This window comes from Squalius cephalus (genome assembly GCF_949319135.1).
Source record: "Squalius cephalus genome assembly, chromosome: 3".
In the NCBI taxonomy this organism is placed as follows: Eukaryota; Metazoa; Chordata; class Actinopteri; order Cypriniformes; family Leuciscidae; genus Squalius; species Squalius cephalus.
Window position 1 is genome coordinate 18792181 of NC_137124.1, and position 16282 is coordinate 18808462.

The 16282-nt window shown below is 37.9% G+C and overlaps 1 protein-coding gene across 21 annotated transcripts in view; it reads left to right on the forward strand.

Moving 5' to 3' along the window:
• Positions 1-16282, forward strand: part of plekha7b (pleckstrin homology domain containing, family A member 7b) — a 94306-nt gene that overhangs the window by 74391 nt on the left and 3633 nt on the right. For 12 of the 21 annotated variants that reach the window (XM_079866135.1, XM_079866152.1, XM_079866154.1 and 9 more), the window contains 14 exons: positions 501-569; positions 1376-1456; positions 2100-2249; positions 2353-2454; positions 5416-5581; positions 5704-5864; positions 5937-6128; positions 6228-6330; positions 7441-7532; positions 8314-8532; positions 10331-10513; positions 11138-11271; positions 12738-12880; positions 16037-16210. In XM_079866135.1, coding sequence (XP_079722261.1) covers positions 501-569; positions 1376-1456; positions 2100-2249; positions 2353-2454; positions 5416-5581; positions 5704-5864; positions 5937-6128; positions 6228-6330; positions 7441-7532; positions 8314-8532; positions 10331-10513; positions 11138-11271; positions 12738-12880; positions 16037-16182 — 1941 coding nt within the window. In that variant the 3' untranslated portion in view covers positions 16183-16210. Of the gene's footprint in view, positions 1-500; positions 570-1375; positions 1457-2099; positions 2250-2352; positions 2455-5415; positions 5582-5703; positions 5865-5936; positions 6129-6227; positions 6331-7440; positions 7533-8313; positions 8533-10330; positions 10514-11137; positions 11272-12737; positions 12881-16036; positions 16211-16282 lie in introns of those variants that run through there. The other 9 variants (XM_079866153.1, XM_079866141.1, XM_079866143.1 and 6 more) reach the window with 3 other exon arrangements.

Below are 16282 nucleotides of genomic sequence, written 5' to 3' on the forward strand. Positions count from 1 at the left end.
ACTAATTATTCTAGAGACTGAGGTTTTCTGTTAATGAGTGAACGTTTACTGACAGCTGCTCTTACTTATGCAGTATCCTTTAGCTAACTCTTGTTTATCACTAAATGATTCACTCCCACACGAGTTCATGTCAAGTTCACTGCCGATGAAAGTATTGATACTTTGCCAAAGACCGAACAGTGCTTTGGGTGGATCGTTGCGGCTCTCCCCAAATACCCCAGTTGCTATTTGTTGGTAAACACATCATCTCAGAGCTTCCAAAAACAGTGTTGGTTTGTTTTGTTATGCTTTTTTTGCTTGTGTGTTCATCTTGAGATTTTACGGTCTTGTTCTTTTTAGTTTGCCATAGCACAGTTTGTTTACATGATTTCAGCAACATTTTGTCGATAGAATGTGCAGTCTTGTTGGTTGCTTGATCAATGCAACCTTACAGCCAACTTAGTCTTGATGTTGATGCTAATGTTGGTGAAAGTGAATGAGCTTTTGCATTTTGTCAACAGGTAACCGGACGTGACTCTCTTAAAGATCGACCACCTCGGCCTGTTAAAATAGCTGAAAGTGACATAGATGTAAGTTCTCTTCTCTCTTTATTAATGCCCACTCTCTGATCATGACCTCCCCTTTCATTCTCTCTGTTTGTTTCTCACAAAAAGCTGGTACTCAAGCCTGAATTTGTACGCGCTGTGGGGAGAAGCAAGCTCTCTCGGTGTCAAGAAGAAATTGAAATTATTGACGAGGGCTTTTTATATTCAATGCTCAATTTAAAGAGAAAAATACATGCAATGGGAGTTTTATACTTCGGGCTTGTAAATTTTTCAGTTTGATTTTTGTATTCCAGTGCTCTCGCTGTTTTTCAGTTGATTGGAGGTAAATAATCTGGAAGTCCTGGCTTTTCATCATTAACATTGTTTCGGTTTAACAATTTATACGAATTTTGTTGGTGGATTTATCTGTGTGATGAATATTTAATGTTGTTAAAACAACAATATATGGCTGTAAAATAATAACAGCTTAATAATTAATCGGAGGGAATGATAAACAGAGTGGAGAATAAACAGGCAGTGTGAAGAAGACCGTAAACAAGACACTTCTGCAGCTTCTGTCTCTCTCGCACGCGCGCACGTACCCTGTAACCCATTTTTCACTGAGAAAATGCTGTTTGTTTCTGCAAATAATGACACCAAAATTGTCTTGGGTGCATGGAGTTTATGCTAATGAATATCTTCAATAGTGGAAAATGTTGAATATGGAATAGCGGAAGAATGTTTTCCGTCGGCCTTCTGTTTGATATGTTTGTGTACTTTAATGGATTCAGTTCAGTCATGCCTTCTGTTTGGTGACCATGATTTATTGCTGTTTGTGATTGTCTCCCCAGGTTAAGCTTAGTAGGTTATGCGAGCAAGACAAGATCCTACAGGAGCTGGAGGCCAGTATACGCACACTCAAAGAAGATAAGGTGCTTTGTGTTTTTTCCTCATCTAAATTCCGCATTGTAACCCAGGCGTTGATGCTGTATTGTGTTGCACGATGTCAACTTTATACACTACGGTTCAAAAGTTTCGGGCCAGTAAGATGTTGATTTTATTCTGCAAGGATGCATTAAATTGATCCTAAGCATAAGTTAAGACATTTATAATATTACAAAAAATAATGTTACAAAAGTTAGATATTTATATGCTGTTCTTTTGAACTTTCTACTCATCAAAGAATCTTTGAAAAAAAGTGTCATGGTTTCCATGAATATATTAAGGAATATTGAGCGAAAGTGACTTATTTGAAAAACATTTTAAAAAATCGAACAGACCCCAAAAAGCAATTGTTAGCTTGAAGATCTATTTCTACTTGATCTAAGCCTTTAAAATGACTTTTGCTGTTATAACCTAATATAGTCAGATTGATTCAACCATATTAAATAACCGGTTTTAGATCTAATTTTAGATGTTACTACATGAAGCAAATTTTGACCTAAATGAAATGTTGTTTTCAGAATTCATTAATCACAGAGGAACCTAGTGTCCAACCTGATGTTTCGGGTCCCTGGTGCTAGTTCTTTTCGAACTTCTTTATCTGCATCATCTTCTGTTTCTCACCTTATCTAGGACAAGCTCGAGTCAGTTCTGGATGTTTCCCATCAGCAGATGGAACAGTACCAGGACCAGCCCGCCCATGCAGAAAAGATCGCCTATCAGCAGAAGCTGTTACGGGAGGATGTGGTCCACATCAGGGCGGACATCTCACAGGTGTCCACGGTGAGGACACATACACTGACAGAAGACTCAAGAATAACAATGCAATACTAATATCAGCTTATTGCACTAGTATTGAGGCTTGCTTCTGCTCTGTGTTAAACAGGAGATGGAGAACGCTTGGGCAGAATACAACCACTTAGAGAGAGATGTGGACAGACTGCGTTCAGTCCTTCAAGACCAGATGACCCACAGTGCTCTCTCTCAGGTCAGACCCACAGGAAAATGACACCAAGCTGATTTAACTCTTTTCAAAATGTAAATGAAGGACAGAGGTCTTTCTTTACTCAAACCCAAAATTGTTTTTCAGCTTTTATCCCTTTAATGCATGCTTCCAAACTAAAGTATCAATACTGTTTGAGCAGCAAAATGTATCAAAAGATGTTAAACCGTGTCTCCTTTTCTATTCAGCATGCATCTCTCAGTCCGGTAATTGATAGAGAAAGAACAAAGTAATGAAAGAGATATGGAGCTCTCAGAGGCGGAGGGAAGATCTAATGTTAGTTTTTGATCAGCGTGATAGAGTCGTAAGAACAAGGCATACCGTGTCTAAGATTATTGATTTCTCAAGTGTTTGTGTGAGAGCGCACACAGACAGAGTCAATAAATTATGGCTTATTCTGAAAATACAAATAAGAGAAAATCCTATCCTTTCTTCAGTGCCCCTTTGAGCTCTAAATTTGCCTCTTAGAAAATCAAAGACAAGCCTCAGGGTCATCATATTTTTTTTAACAGTGTTCACAGTAGTAAGAAAGTACTTCTATTCTATTTTATTCTATTATATTATATTATATTATATTATATTATATTATATTATATTATATTATATTATATTATATTATATTATATTATATTATATTATATTATATTATATTATATTTTTAAGCTGTTGGTTAATTTAGATTTTTCATCCGTTTTTGTTAAAAATATTGTTCTAATATTCTATTCTATTCTATTCTATTCTATTCTATTCTATTCTATTCTATTCTATTATATTAATGATCTGAATACTGAAAGACAGACACTGATTTTCAATATTCTATACACTTGAATAGCATTTATACAGTATATTCTGTTTTTTTAATATATTAATATATATATATATATATATATATATATATATATATATATATATATATACAGTGAGGAAAATAAGTATTTGAACACCCTGCTATTTTGCAAGTTCTCCCACTTGGAAATCATGGAGGGGTCTGAAATTGTCATCGTAGGTGCATGTCCACTGTGAGAGACATAATCTAAAAAAAAAAATCCAGAAATCACAATATATGATTTTTTAACTATTTATTTGTATGATACAGCTGCAAATAAGTATTTGAACACCTGTCTATCAGCTAGAATTCTGACCCTCAAAGACCTGTTAGTCTGCCTTTAAAATGTCCACCTCCACTCCATTTATTATCCTAAATTAGATGCACCTGTTTGAGGTCGTTAGCTGCATAAAGTCAAGTCAAGTCAAGTTTATTTATATAGCGCTTTTCACAACATAGGTTGTATCAAAGCAGCTTCACAGTATTAAATTAAAATAATACATCAATGTTTGTTTCTAGTGGAACGTCCACGTTTGGTAATGCTGATCAATAGTATCGTTGATTGATTAATTAAATTTATGTGTCATAAAGACACCTGTCCACCCCACACAATCAGTAAGAATCCAACTACTAACATGGCCAAGACCAAAGAGCTGTCCAAAGACACTAGAGACAAAATTGTACACCTCCACAAGGCTGGAAAGGGCTACGGGGAAATTGCCAAGCAGCTTGGTGAAAAAAGGTCCACTATTGGAGCAATCATTAGAAAATGGAAGAAGCTAAACATGACTGTCAATCTCCCTCGGACTGGGGCTCCATGCAAGATCTCACCTCGTGGGGTCTCAATGATCCTAAGAAAGGTGAGAAATCAGCCCAGAACTACACGGGAGGAGCTGGTCAATGACCTGAAAAGAGCTAGGACCACCGTTTCCAAGGTTACTGTTGGTAATACACTAAGACGTCATGGTTTGAAATCATGCATGGCACGGAAGGTTCCCCTGCTTAAACCAGCACATGTCAAGGCCCGTCTTAAGTTTGCCAATGACCATTTGGATGATCCAGAGGAGTCATGGGAGAAAGTCATGTGGTCAGATGAGACCAAAATAGAACTTTTTGGTCATAATTCCACTAAACGTGTTTGGAGGAAGAAGAATGATGAGTACCATCCCAAGAACACCATCCCTACTGTGAAGCATGGGGGTGGTAGCATCATGCTTTGGGGGTGTTTTTCTGCACATGGGACAGGGCGACTGCACTGTATTAAGGAGAGGATGACCGGAGCCATGTATTGCGAGATTTTGGGGAACAACCTCCTTCCCTCAGTTAGAGCATTGAAGATAGGTCGAGGCTGGGTCTTCCAACATGACAATGACCCGAAGCACACAGCCAGGATAACCAAGGAGTGGCTCTGTAAGAAGCATATCAAGGTTCTGGCGTGGCCTAGCCAGTCTCCAGACCTAAACCCAATAGAGAATCTTTGGAGGGAGCTCAAACTCCGTGTTTCTCAGCGACAGCCCCGAAACCTGACTGATCTAGAGAAGATCTGTGTGGAGGAGTGGGCCAAAATCCCTCCTGCAGTGTGTGCAAACCTGGTGAAAAACTACAGGAAACGTTTGACCTCTGTAATTGCAAACAAAAGCTACTGTACCAAATATTAACATTGATTTTCTCAGGTGTTCAAATACTTATTTGCAGCTGTATCATACAAATAAATAGTTAAAAAATCATACATTGTGATTTCTGGATTTTTTTTTTTAGATTATGTCTCTCACAGTGGACATGCACCTACGATGACAATTTCAGACCCCTCCATGATTTCTAAGTGGGAGAACTTGCAAAATAGCAGGGTGTTCAAATACTTATTTTCCTCACTGTATATATATAAAATATGCATTTTTCTGTTCAGATAAGCTTAATTTGTGTGTGTATTTGCATAAATAATAAAACTGAATATATTATTTGATAAGTAAATGTAATGCATAAAATTATGTACTGAAGTATGCGCACTTGTATTCTGTTCCCTCCTGTTTCAGGCTTAAATTTACTCTTTTATTCAGTTTATTCAGTTTAATAGTTGGACCATTTCATCTAAAATTATTCAATTCTGTGCTACTGTGCAGCAGGAGAAGTCTCAGCTGAGGAAGGAGCTGTGGCGGATCGAGGATGTGCTTGCAGGCCTGAGCTCCAGCAAAGCCAACTACAGAGTGACCATTGACTCTGTGCGTAATCCAGGTGAGAGCGGGCCCCTGCCTGCCATCACTCCCATGCACTGGAGCACAGACCGAGGTACTGAGGTCAAACATCACCACACACATCTTACTGCGTACAGATGCTACTGATACATGTGTTTTATTTTGTGTTTTTTTTTGCTTTGTGATGCTGACGTTTGGGATATTTGCGTGTCCCAGAGAGGAAACTCGTGCCTTCAGCGTCATTGTCCGCAGTGCCTTCACTCTTCACTCCATCCATGGGTGAACTGAAAGCTGCTCAGTCAAGTCCCCATCTCAGCCCGGTGCAGTCTACCCAGCAGCCCCTGCAGCTTTCAAACCCAGCCCACAAGCAAAAATGGGTGAGTGAGTGAAACTAGGTAATCAAGATACTACTTTAGTCTATTTATCTGTATTTATGTTTACATATGCAGCCTGAGGAAGATGCTCCACCCAGACCCCCCCTGCCTCACCTCTACAGCCCAGATGAACACCCCCCAGCTGTGCCCCCTCTCCCCAAAGAGACCTCCGTCATCCGCCACACATCAGTCCGGGGCCTGAAACGACAGTCTGATGAGCGGAAGCGTGACCGTGAGATCGGGCAGTACACTAACGGAGATCATAAGGTTTGTGACACTCAATGGCACCTGGATAAGGCCAGCTGTCATCTGTGCTAGTGGTTAAATGTTATTATAGTTCTGAGCTCTATTCTTCTGGGACTGTAGGTTGAGATCCGGGCATTCCTCAGTGAGCCTGAACTGCTGGCAGTTGGTGGACAAATGGGGGGCTTGAGCCGTGACAGTGGCTACCAAACTCTACCAAACAGAGGTACACACAGACCTGTACACAGTCAGACTCACACTCGCTGAAAAGGGAATGTGAGGTTTGGTTCATGTAAACCACAGTACAGTTCATTGGTGATGTGAAAACAATCCGCAACTAATATTATTAATTATTAACTACTAATTAATTATTATGTATATTTGCTTTGTAGCCTGTGCAGGTGCTTCCCATCTTCAATAATTCCCATTTGGAGAATTTCGACAAATTCTGCAAGTGTGGAAATATTAATGAATACGTTTAGGATACATTAGATGCTGTGAATGTGAACTTAGTCTTAACATTACGAACTACGAAAGAGCCAAATAGGTGAACAATATAATTTCCACCACCATCATTTTCTTCAAGTGTTAAACACAATACATAATTTGAGATGTGATGATAAATTATACTGAGGTGAAAATGTGCATGACTTTCAGAAAAACATTACCGAATTTTCCTACCGTTCAGAAGTTTGGGGTTAGTAAGATATCCTTTTTAAAGATATTAGTACTTTTATTCAGTAAGGATGCATTAAATTGGTTTCAAATAAATTCGATTTCAAACAGATGCTCTTTTGAACTCTCTATTTATCAAAGAATCCTTTGCATAATGTTTCCAAAATAATCCAAAATAATAATGGTTTCCACAAAAATATTAAGCAGCACAACTTTTTTCCAACATTGATAATAATAAGAAATGTTTCTTGAGCATCAAATCAGCATATTAGAATGATTTCTTAAGGATAATGAGACATGTCCCAATGTTACTGTTTTTATTTTATTTTTTATCAAATAAATGCAGCCTGGGTGAACATAAGAGCCTTTTTTTTAAATATTAAAAATCTTACCAACCCCAAACTTTTGAATGTACATACCGTTGGACATTTGTTAGCAGGCAAATTAAAACTACTAAAAACAATTGTGCTTTAATAGCATCCACAGGGCCACAAGTGCCCATAGCTGAAGAAACACGCTTGCCTAATTGCATACCAAGTGTGAATGTGAAGACTCAGGTTACTCAGTGGGTAGTGATGTTTGACGTTTAAAAGTATGATCTCTCAGCACAGAATTTGAGATGGTCTGAAAGATTTGTCTAATCCAGTCCAACTTCTGTTAGGTTTGACTAGCTCATCTTCAAGACTGAACCAGTCGTCAAACATTTCATCGTTCGTCACCCTTAGAAGAGGACTCACCACCACAAGCTTGAAGGTAGGAAGCCAAACAAGTCCTGAAAGTGTCTATTGAGAGGCAGAGGGACATAAAGGGTCTCATAGTTTGCTTTGGCAGGTTGATTAGATGCAGCAGCAGTACAAACCGCTGAGCACATGAAATAAAAGCAGCCAGTGTGGGCTTGAGCCAGACTGTACTTTGCGAATGAGTTACTGCCGTAGTGTTGCCATGCAGACTGTGAACACAGTGTGTGTCTCCAACCCTGATGGATTCATGCAGAAAATGTTAACAGAAATGAGCACAGCAGATCTTCGAAATGGACTCTTCTACTTGTTTTTTTCCCCTTCTTTTCTCATTCTCCCTTTCTGACTGACTGTTCACACATTATTAACAACACATCATACAAAATCACTTAAATTAAACTGTCTCCATAATATATTGTGATTTAAATATTGTTCAAAAGTTTGGTTTGAAAGGAAAAGGTTTAAAGGAAAGTTTTTGAAAGGAGTCTGTTATATTCACCAAGGCTGCATTTATTTGATCAAAAACACAGTAGAAAACATTAATATTCTGAAACTACCAATTTTTATCACTGCGATGGCAAAGTTGAATTTTCAGCAGTCTTCAGTGTCTCACATGATCCTTCAGAAATCATTCTAATATGCTGATTTGCTGCTCAATAAACATTTCATTTTATTAATACTGAAAACAGTTGTGCTGCTTAATATTTTTGGGAAACGTTGATGCATGTTTTTGTCCCCGCTGTTGCTTTGGTCCGGTTTCTTTCAGCATTATTAACGCATCCTCTGGTGTCTCCTAGGAGAGACCAAAGAGTGCCTTGGAGCGTCTGTACTCTGGGGAGATCGTGCAGCAGCGCGGACGCATGAGCGCCGAAGAGCAGCTGGAGAGGATGAAGCGTCACCAAAAGGCTCTCGTACGGGAGCGCAAGAGAACGCTCAGCCAGGGCGAGCGCCAGGCCTCCACATCTCGCTCCTCCTCCTCCTCTGCATCCAGACCCGTGTCTGCAGACCTGGGATCAGTACGTTAGATCACAATGACATGTTTTCCTCCAGAGAGGATTATCACCCTGACATAAATGTACATTCAGCTATTTACTCTGTTTTGATGGAGAACTGTAAGATTTTGCGTTAATGCGATCAGCATTTTACCATAGAAGTGTCTGCCGCAGGTAAGTGGGTTTGTGGGAGGTGTTACACAAGGAGACGGGAGAGATTTTATCATATGTTGTCGGGACGCTTGGATGGGCTACAGAATAAGGACAGATGGGAGTTATACTATTTGCCAATGAAAGACGTGGACTAATGTGTTTAGAGGATTAATAATGAAAGCTGATGTGCTATTGACTCTCATTACAGGTTCAAAATGTTGTAATGACTTATATGAGTGTTTAATTTTAAACTTGGGACATGGATCTCAAGGGAGCAGCTCTTCTGGGTTGGTGAATCAAAGTAGTGTGCTTTTACTTGTGGGGTGTTTGAAAAGTCCAAAGGCAGCACTAACATCAAAATGCTCTTTTAACCTATATAACAATAACCCAATGCTCAAATTTATGGGAAACAATGTCTGCTGTATTAGTGGACTCATATACTAAACTAAATTTCAAGCACAACAAGCTCTCAAACCTTTTAGCTGTTCATCACTCAACCATAATAATTATAGCATAACTAAAGTGTGAAACCAGACTATATTGTGCTTACCTCACTCATAAATTTTTTTGTTTTATACTAATTTTACCAAATTTCACTTTTCACATCCGGCTTTCTAATAACAATTCTTCCAAAACCTGCATAATAATTTTTTTTCATGCAATTTGAGTCTGACTTGAGGCAAGTTATGGCCTTCTATGTACAGAATAAATGACATGATCATATTTTGTTTTTTGATTTTAAAAATATATCATTTAATTTTACAAAACCAGACCTGGTTTAACTTACCCTGGCTTTTGTTATTTTTAAAAAAAAATTCATACTTTTATAATTTTACTCCTTGTTTTACCAAAATGTATTGGCCTGGGTGATGTATGAATGAGTTGTGTTTATAATTGTACTACTTACTGAACTTGTTTTTAATCACTTGTATGGTCATAATAATATAACAGCGAATTGTAGCATAATTTGCAAAGAGAAAATCAATTGCATAGCAATTTCCTCTATCTTTTTTGTAGATTTTTGCACAAGATAATAAACACTTTGCTAGTAAAAAAGCAAAAGGAGGTAATTGTTCTTTTCCTGTCAACTGTGAATGTGAAACCGCAGTTTATTTCACGACACACTGATTTATTTTCTTTCCAGTAAGCACAATAAAGCCTGGGAATGAAGCATGTAAATGAAGTCGCAGATGGAGCTTTTTATTGCGTCTTTCTTGGTCTGCAGGAGTGTTGTACGCTACGGTTTGAGAGCTTGAACATGTGACACTTCAGACGCAATCACTTTTACATGGTACAGAGGTACAGGAGCGCACTGGGACAATATATAATTATGCTCATGGTTGCAGTTTAACCAAGTTTTGTGTGTTGTTTCTGTGCAGGGCTCCCCTCTTTAAACTTTTCATGTAAAGAATGAATGTTGGATGTAAACTGATATGTGCAGCGCAAAGGTCATTTTAGCTTTAATAGTGTCTAAGGTTCAGGGGAAAATCATTTCTCCTTAGTTAAGATCTCTTGAGCGTTACACAGTGTAACTGGAAATGTTTTTTTTTCCCCTCATTTTTCTTGTCCTGTAAATCATAAGAAGAACTAAAATTTTCATGTCCTGAGTTGGATGTGTGTAAGATCTAGATTGGCCGTCTCAGGGCTCTGTGTGTTTGTGTGCCTTCAGTGGAGAAGAGAGCAAGACTTTGATTTGCAGCTACTGGAGCGGGCCGTGCAGGGTGAGGAGAGACCAGTCGAACACAAAGAGAGACAGCGCTCTCACTCAGACGAATGGCTTACCCTGAGTAGCACACCCATGAGAGAGTTGGATCTGGAGCCTCTGGACTACCAGCTGGACCTCAGCAAAGAGGTAACCATACTACTTATAGGGAGAATTCCCCTAAAAATGAAAATTCTGACATAATTTCCTCCTTGTGTGGATCAGAAAATGCTCAGTAACCATGCACTTGTGTTGTATGTACAAAAAGTGAACGTTGAGTGTGACCACAAATGTTGAGTCCATTAAAATGCAAGCGGTGCTTACTGCAGAGCCACATGACATCCAGCTCCACCTCCATGGACCTAATGGCTGGAGTTATGTTTAACGATAGGGTTATGGGTAGGATTAGGGTGTGGTTTGACCGTCAAGCTCCACCCATCGGCTCTGCAGTGAGCAGCCTCTTAAAATGGGCCTACATTTTCCTTTTCTGTTCCACAGAAGAAAGTATGACATTTTTGGTTGAACTATCCTGAGTTTAATTAAAGGGCAATCTCAGTAACCGTTGCAAAGTACACTTGAATGTTAAAAAAAGTTTCATTATTTTACAGCAATTGTTTAGCCTTTTATAGTTTCATATTATACATTAATGTAAGTTTTTTTTTTACAAGAATGAAAAATTAATAAAGTAAATAAAATATTACAAATAAAAATATGGACAATAGATTTCAGATTAAAGTGACTAATGGTGTATGTTTGGTCTCAATGCCTGTATAGCTGTCAAAGCCTCAAAAGGTGGCCATCCCTGAGCGCTATGTGGACATGGATCCAGAAGAGCCCCTCAGCCCTCAGGAGATGGAGGCCCGGCATCGTAAAGTGGAACGAATCAAGAGCATCCTGGCTAAGTCTAGGTACTGACAGATCAGTCTCATTTAACACAGTCATCTTTATAGAGGTTTTCTTGACATTATATAGAGGGTATGCATTGACGTCACTTTCCCGGCGGAACACGCCCCCTCAGCTGGACTGAGTGGCAAAAGAGCTGCTGCATGACTAGATTTAATAGGGGAAAATGTGAGTAAAACAAATGATTTTCAGTTTAAACAAAATGTTAGACTCGATATATTGTTCCTTACAACTTACCAAAGATCCAGTGATCTTGATATTGACATGCAGCCAGAAATCGTGTTTCCTGACATTAATATGTGCCTGATTTCGACGACGGGGAAATTTGCCCGTGAACGCTTTATATAAATCTAATATAGGTAGGTCTAAATCCGGGTGTCACTTATATCAATGTTTTATATATATATCGGCACATCGTCCAGCCCTAGAACTTGTCAGTGTTTATTTAAAAACATCCAATTATGAAGAATTTAAGATGGTAAATGTTTAATTGATGAGTTGTCAATACAATATATAACAATACAATATATAGGGTATTATTTTACCTCAAAATTCAACATACTGACACACAATGATAACTGCAAATCCACATTTTGCTGCCTGGAGTCCAGTTGTTTCTGTGAATTTCAGCAATCCATTTGCTTCTCTTTTCTGTAGCTTCCTGCAGTCAGTAAAAATATATCTCAGATTTCTTGACAAATCTTTTTATACAATTAATCTCAAAGCTCTTTCCCATTTTAGATGTGTTTTGTGTATGTGTTTCGCGGCATTCATGCTAAAAACCAATGTTTGCCGGCTGACGGTGACGTCACATGCATACCCTCTATTGACCACCATTCAAAGGTTTGGGGTTGGTAAGATTTTATGTTTTTGAAAGAAGTCCCTTATGTTCACCAAGGCTGCATGAATTTGATCAAAAATACAGTAAAATCTGTAATATTGTGAAATACTATTACAATTTAAAACAGCAGTTTTCTGTTTAAATTGTTTAAAATGTGATTTAATCTCGTGATTGCAAAGCTGAATATTCAACAGACTTCAGCATCACATGATCCTTCAGGAATAATTCTAAAATGCTGATTTAATGCTCAATAAATTGCTTAAAATACAACAACATTAGTTACAGTGCATCCACACATAACACAACAGCAATAGGTACTGTACAACTATGACACAATAAGTATAATAAAATTCAGTACAATAACTTTGGCAACTGAAGTGAGGTATTGCATGTAAACAATATTGCACAGCATTATCTTGCAGTGCAATTAGTGCAAAGGGTATTTCTTATTATCAATGAGTAAAACACTTAATATTTTTGTGTGATTTTTCACGATTGATTGATGAATGGAAAGATCAAGAGAACAGCATTTATTTGATATAGTAATCTGAACATTTTTGTTACACTTTTCTCTGTGAGTTCATTCCGGTGTACCTGTTTTTTTTGTTTTTGTGTCTGTGTGTACATAAGTGTTCAGAATATACCTCCTCCAGCAGCAGTAGACAAGCCAGTGCTTCCAGACATAGACTCTGCTCTTCAAGAGCAGGAGAGAATCATCACCATGTCCTATGCCTTAGCATCAGAGGCCTCACTCAAGAGCAAACAAGTGGCAGGTAAACTAACCAGGAGGATTACTGTTCTACACAGTGAATTGCTCTCCTCAAATGACTTGTATCTTGTTAATACACTCCGTATTCTATGGAAACACATCCTGTATTTTACATGGCATTTATTAGTCAAATCACTGACTGTACATGTACATTTATGTTTTTAGCAGTAAGTAACATGTTAAATGGCAAGTGCAAGGACAGGGTGTACACAGTGTGGGTTAAGATAGGCTAAGGAAGATGAATGAGTAGCCCTTAACCATACAATCAGTTCTCACTTGTATGACTGCCAGAGCTCCATTTGAAAAGATTAATTTCAGATATGGTCTGCAGTACACCTTGACAGTTCAAATACTCTGAAAAGATCAAGGTGAATGTGAAGAAAACCCTTCAGAAACAGTTGTTTGTAATTCTAATCTGACAGTGCCAATAAAACTTCCTAAACCGTCACTCTGACAACTACGGAATAACTGTGAACGCTCTGAGAAACGGTCCACCCCGTTTCAAAACATCGGTAATGGAGGCGTGATGAGGAAGAAGAAAGAGCAAAGCCAAGCCTATCAGCCGCAATGTTAATAACTGAACATTATTCCTTATTAGCGCAGATCTGACGAGTAAAGATGCTTGCTAATTGGGAGACATGTCGGATCTTTCAGGCTGGGAGGAATCTCTTGATGAGGCCATTTTTTTCAGAGCCGATCAATGACCCAGTTGAATATGCACTGGGGCTTGTTCACTCTGCATCCCGTGGCAGCACTTTGAACATCTTTCTGAAATGGCATAAAAGCACACCATCGTTTCATCTTTAGTTCTTACAGAGGCCTCATTCACTCTGCCAGGTCTAACCTTCAGACAGGGAGCAGTCTCTCTTAGTCACACAGATTTGCAGTCAATTCGTCCTGACGCGATGGATCATAATGTGTAAGGCAGTATGGCGTAGTCAACAATTATCATTGGAGAACATGTCAGAATACCTCATCTGTAAGGGCAGGTCTGGGTTTTGATCAACTTCTGCACATTTATTTTGCGTAAAGACTAAAGTAGTCAGAGCTGTGGTCTTTAAGCAAACAGTATATATAAAAAGCTTTCTTTTTGTTAGGCAAACTTTATTTTAAAAGTTGAATGAACTATCGAATGTAGAAAACAGTTTTTTACAGTTTTTACGCTGGTTAGCATGAGCAACTTAAAATATTAAACAGCAAGAACTTACAATATTAAGTTTGGTTGTGAGAGTCCAGTTAACAGGCTGCTGAGCATGCTCAGTTTGATCACTGATGATGCACTTGAACAATTGTGTTTTTAGTCAAAGCATGTGATGACAAAAATGTTTGTTTTCCAGAAATAATAGTTGTTTTAGCTTTATTTTGTGTTTTTAATGATTTATTTGCTGTATAATTTAAACTAATGAGTGATAAGTGTCCTCTTTGGTGAAGTTTCTTCCATTTCAATGTATATACGAGTATATACGACTTGTTTCGGTGTATAGAAGTATAACCTTTTCAGTTTGCTCAACAAACTGATACAACAAACTAAGTTTTATGTTACTTGTGTAATATTAATGATCAGCTTAATGTAATGCAAAACTTGGGATCCACAAGTAAGTAACTATAAGTTGATACAACAATTTTTCCTTAAATGAGTACTCAAAGTCCTGAAGCTGGTTGCCTCAAGTTTTCTCAACTTCTGATATTTACAGTGCATTCTCTTAGCATATTGAATTGTAATGCACATGAGGGCAACACGTGTTGGCTTGTGACATCGCCTGGTTCCACTAACCCTCTTTGCAACATTGTTTTATGTCATGTCTGTTCTATCAATAAAAAATTGAAGGAAAGGCCAACATTTTTTGCTAAAACTGCTACCAACTGGTCCAATGGTGGACTACCAGCTAGAGGGGCCTAGGTTAACCTGGTTAAAGCTGGTAGACTACCTTGGTTAAAGGAATAATTTGCCAAACATGTAAATGTACTCACCCTAATATCATTTCAAACCTATATGACTTTATTTCTAACTTGGAACCAAAAGGAGGAGTTAGTGCCTATGAGCACTTGGGATTTCATGTTTTAAAAAGGTTTCAAAAGCACCGTCAATGGTCCATGAGATATTCCTAATCTTTTAGATTTAGATGACCAAAACGTAAGTCATTATTTGATGAGAATATTCTGTTAACCCCTGCAGTGAGCTGAACTCAAGAACCAGATCTTTCAGTTTGGTGAACTGAAAATATATTACTGTTCAAAAGTTTGTGATCAGTAAGATTATTTTATTTTATTTTTGTATGTTTTTGAAAGAAGTCTCATATGTTTACCACAGCTGTATTTATTTGATCATAAATACAGTAAAAAAATTTATAATTTAAAATAAACGTTTTTAATATATTTTAAAATGTAATGTATTCCTGATGGCACGTCATTCTCCAGAAATCATTCTAATATGCTGATTTGGTGCTCAAGAAACATTTCTTATTATCATCAATGTTGAAAACAGTTGTGCTGCTTAATATTTTCGTGGAAATCCTGATAATTTTTTTTAGGATTCTTTGAATAAAGTCTCGACAAACTATTATATTCGGAAATATTTGTAACAATGTAAAATACTTTTCACGTTTGATTATTTTAATGCATCCTTGCTGAATAACAGTATTCATTCTTGTTTTTTTTGTTTTTTTTATTTGTAGTAGGCTAAATCTAATATATTTTTTCTTTTTTCTAAATCAAATTTCTCTCATGAATGTGCCAATGAGAGCTACTGCAGAAGATTCTCAGTAAATAACTAACCTGTTCTTCACAAAGTTATTGTATGGCTTCAAAAGACCTTGTATTAAGCTCGTAAATCATGCAGACCATTTTTATGATCATTTATTGTGCTTTTTACTTCCTTTTTGAAAGCAAGAGCAACCAGTACAGCTCATTGTTTAAAAGGTCCCCCTTTGCGTTACACATTGGTAGAATGGAAGTCATACAGGTTTGGAATGACATGAAGGTGAGTAATTGAGGACATTTTTTTGATGAACTATCATTTTAAGTTTGACCGCGTTGATGACCTCAGACCAGTCTTATGTACCTACAAAAAGCTGTTTGTATTATGTAGCAGCAGTTAACTGTGTCACTAGCTCTCTGTGTGTTACTACTGTACACCCCTCTGTTCCTGTTTCTGCTTTAGCCTCACCGCCGGTTAACAGTCCCACCTCACTCCCTCAACCTCCTCCTCCTCCTCCTCTTCCTCCTCCCCTCACTCCTGCTGCCGTCTCTACGGCTCAGTCTGCTCCCCCTCCCCTGAGCAATGGATTTCACTACACCTTTGTCTAATCAGAGAAAAAAAAACAAAGTAAGAACTAACCGCTAACCGCTTAGCACGCTAATGTGCTTTTGCTAATTGTTCTGTGTGTGTTTTGACACCTTTTCTGTC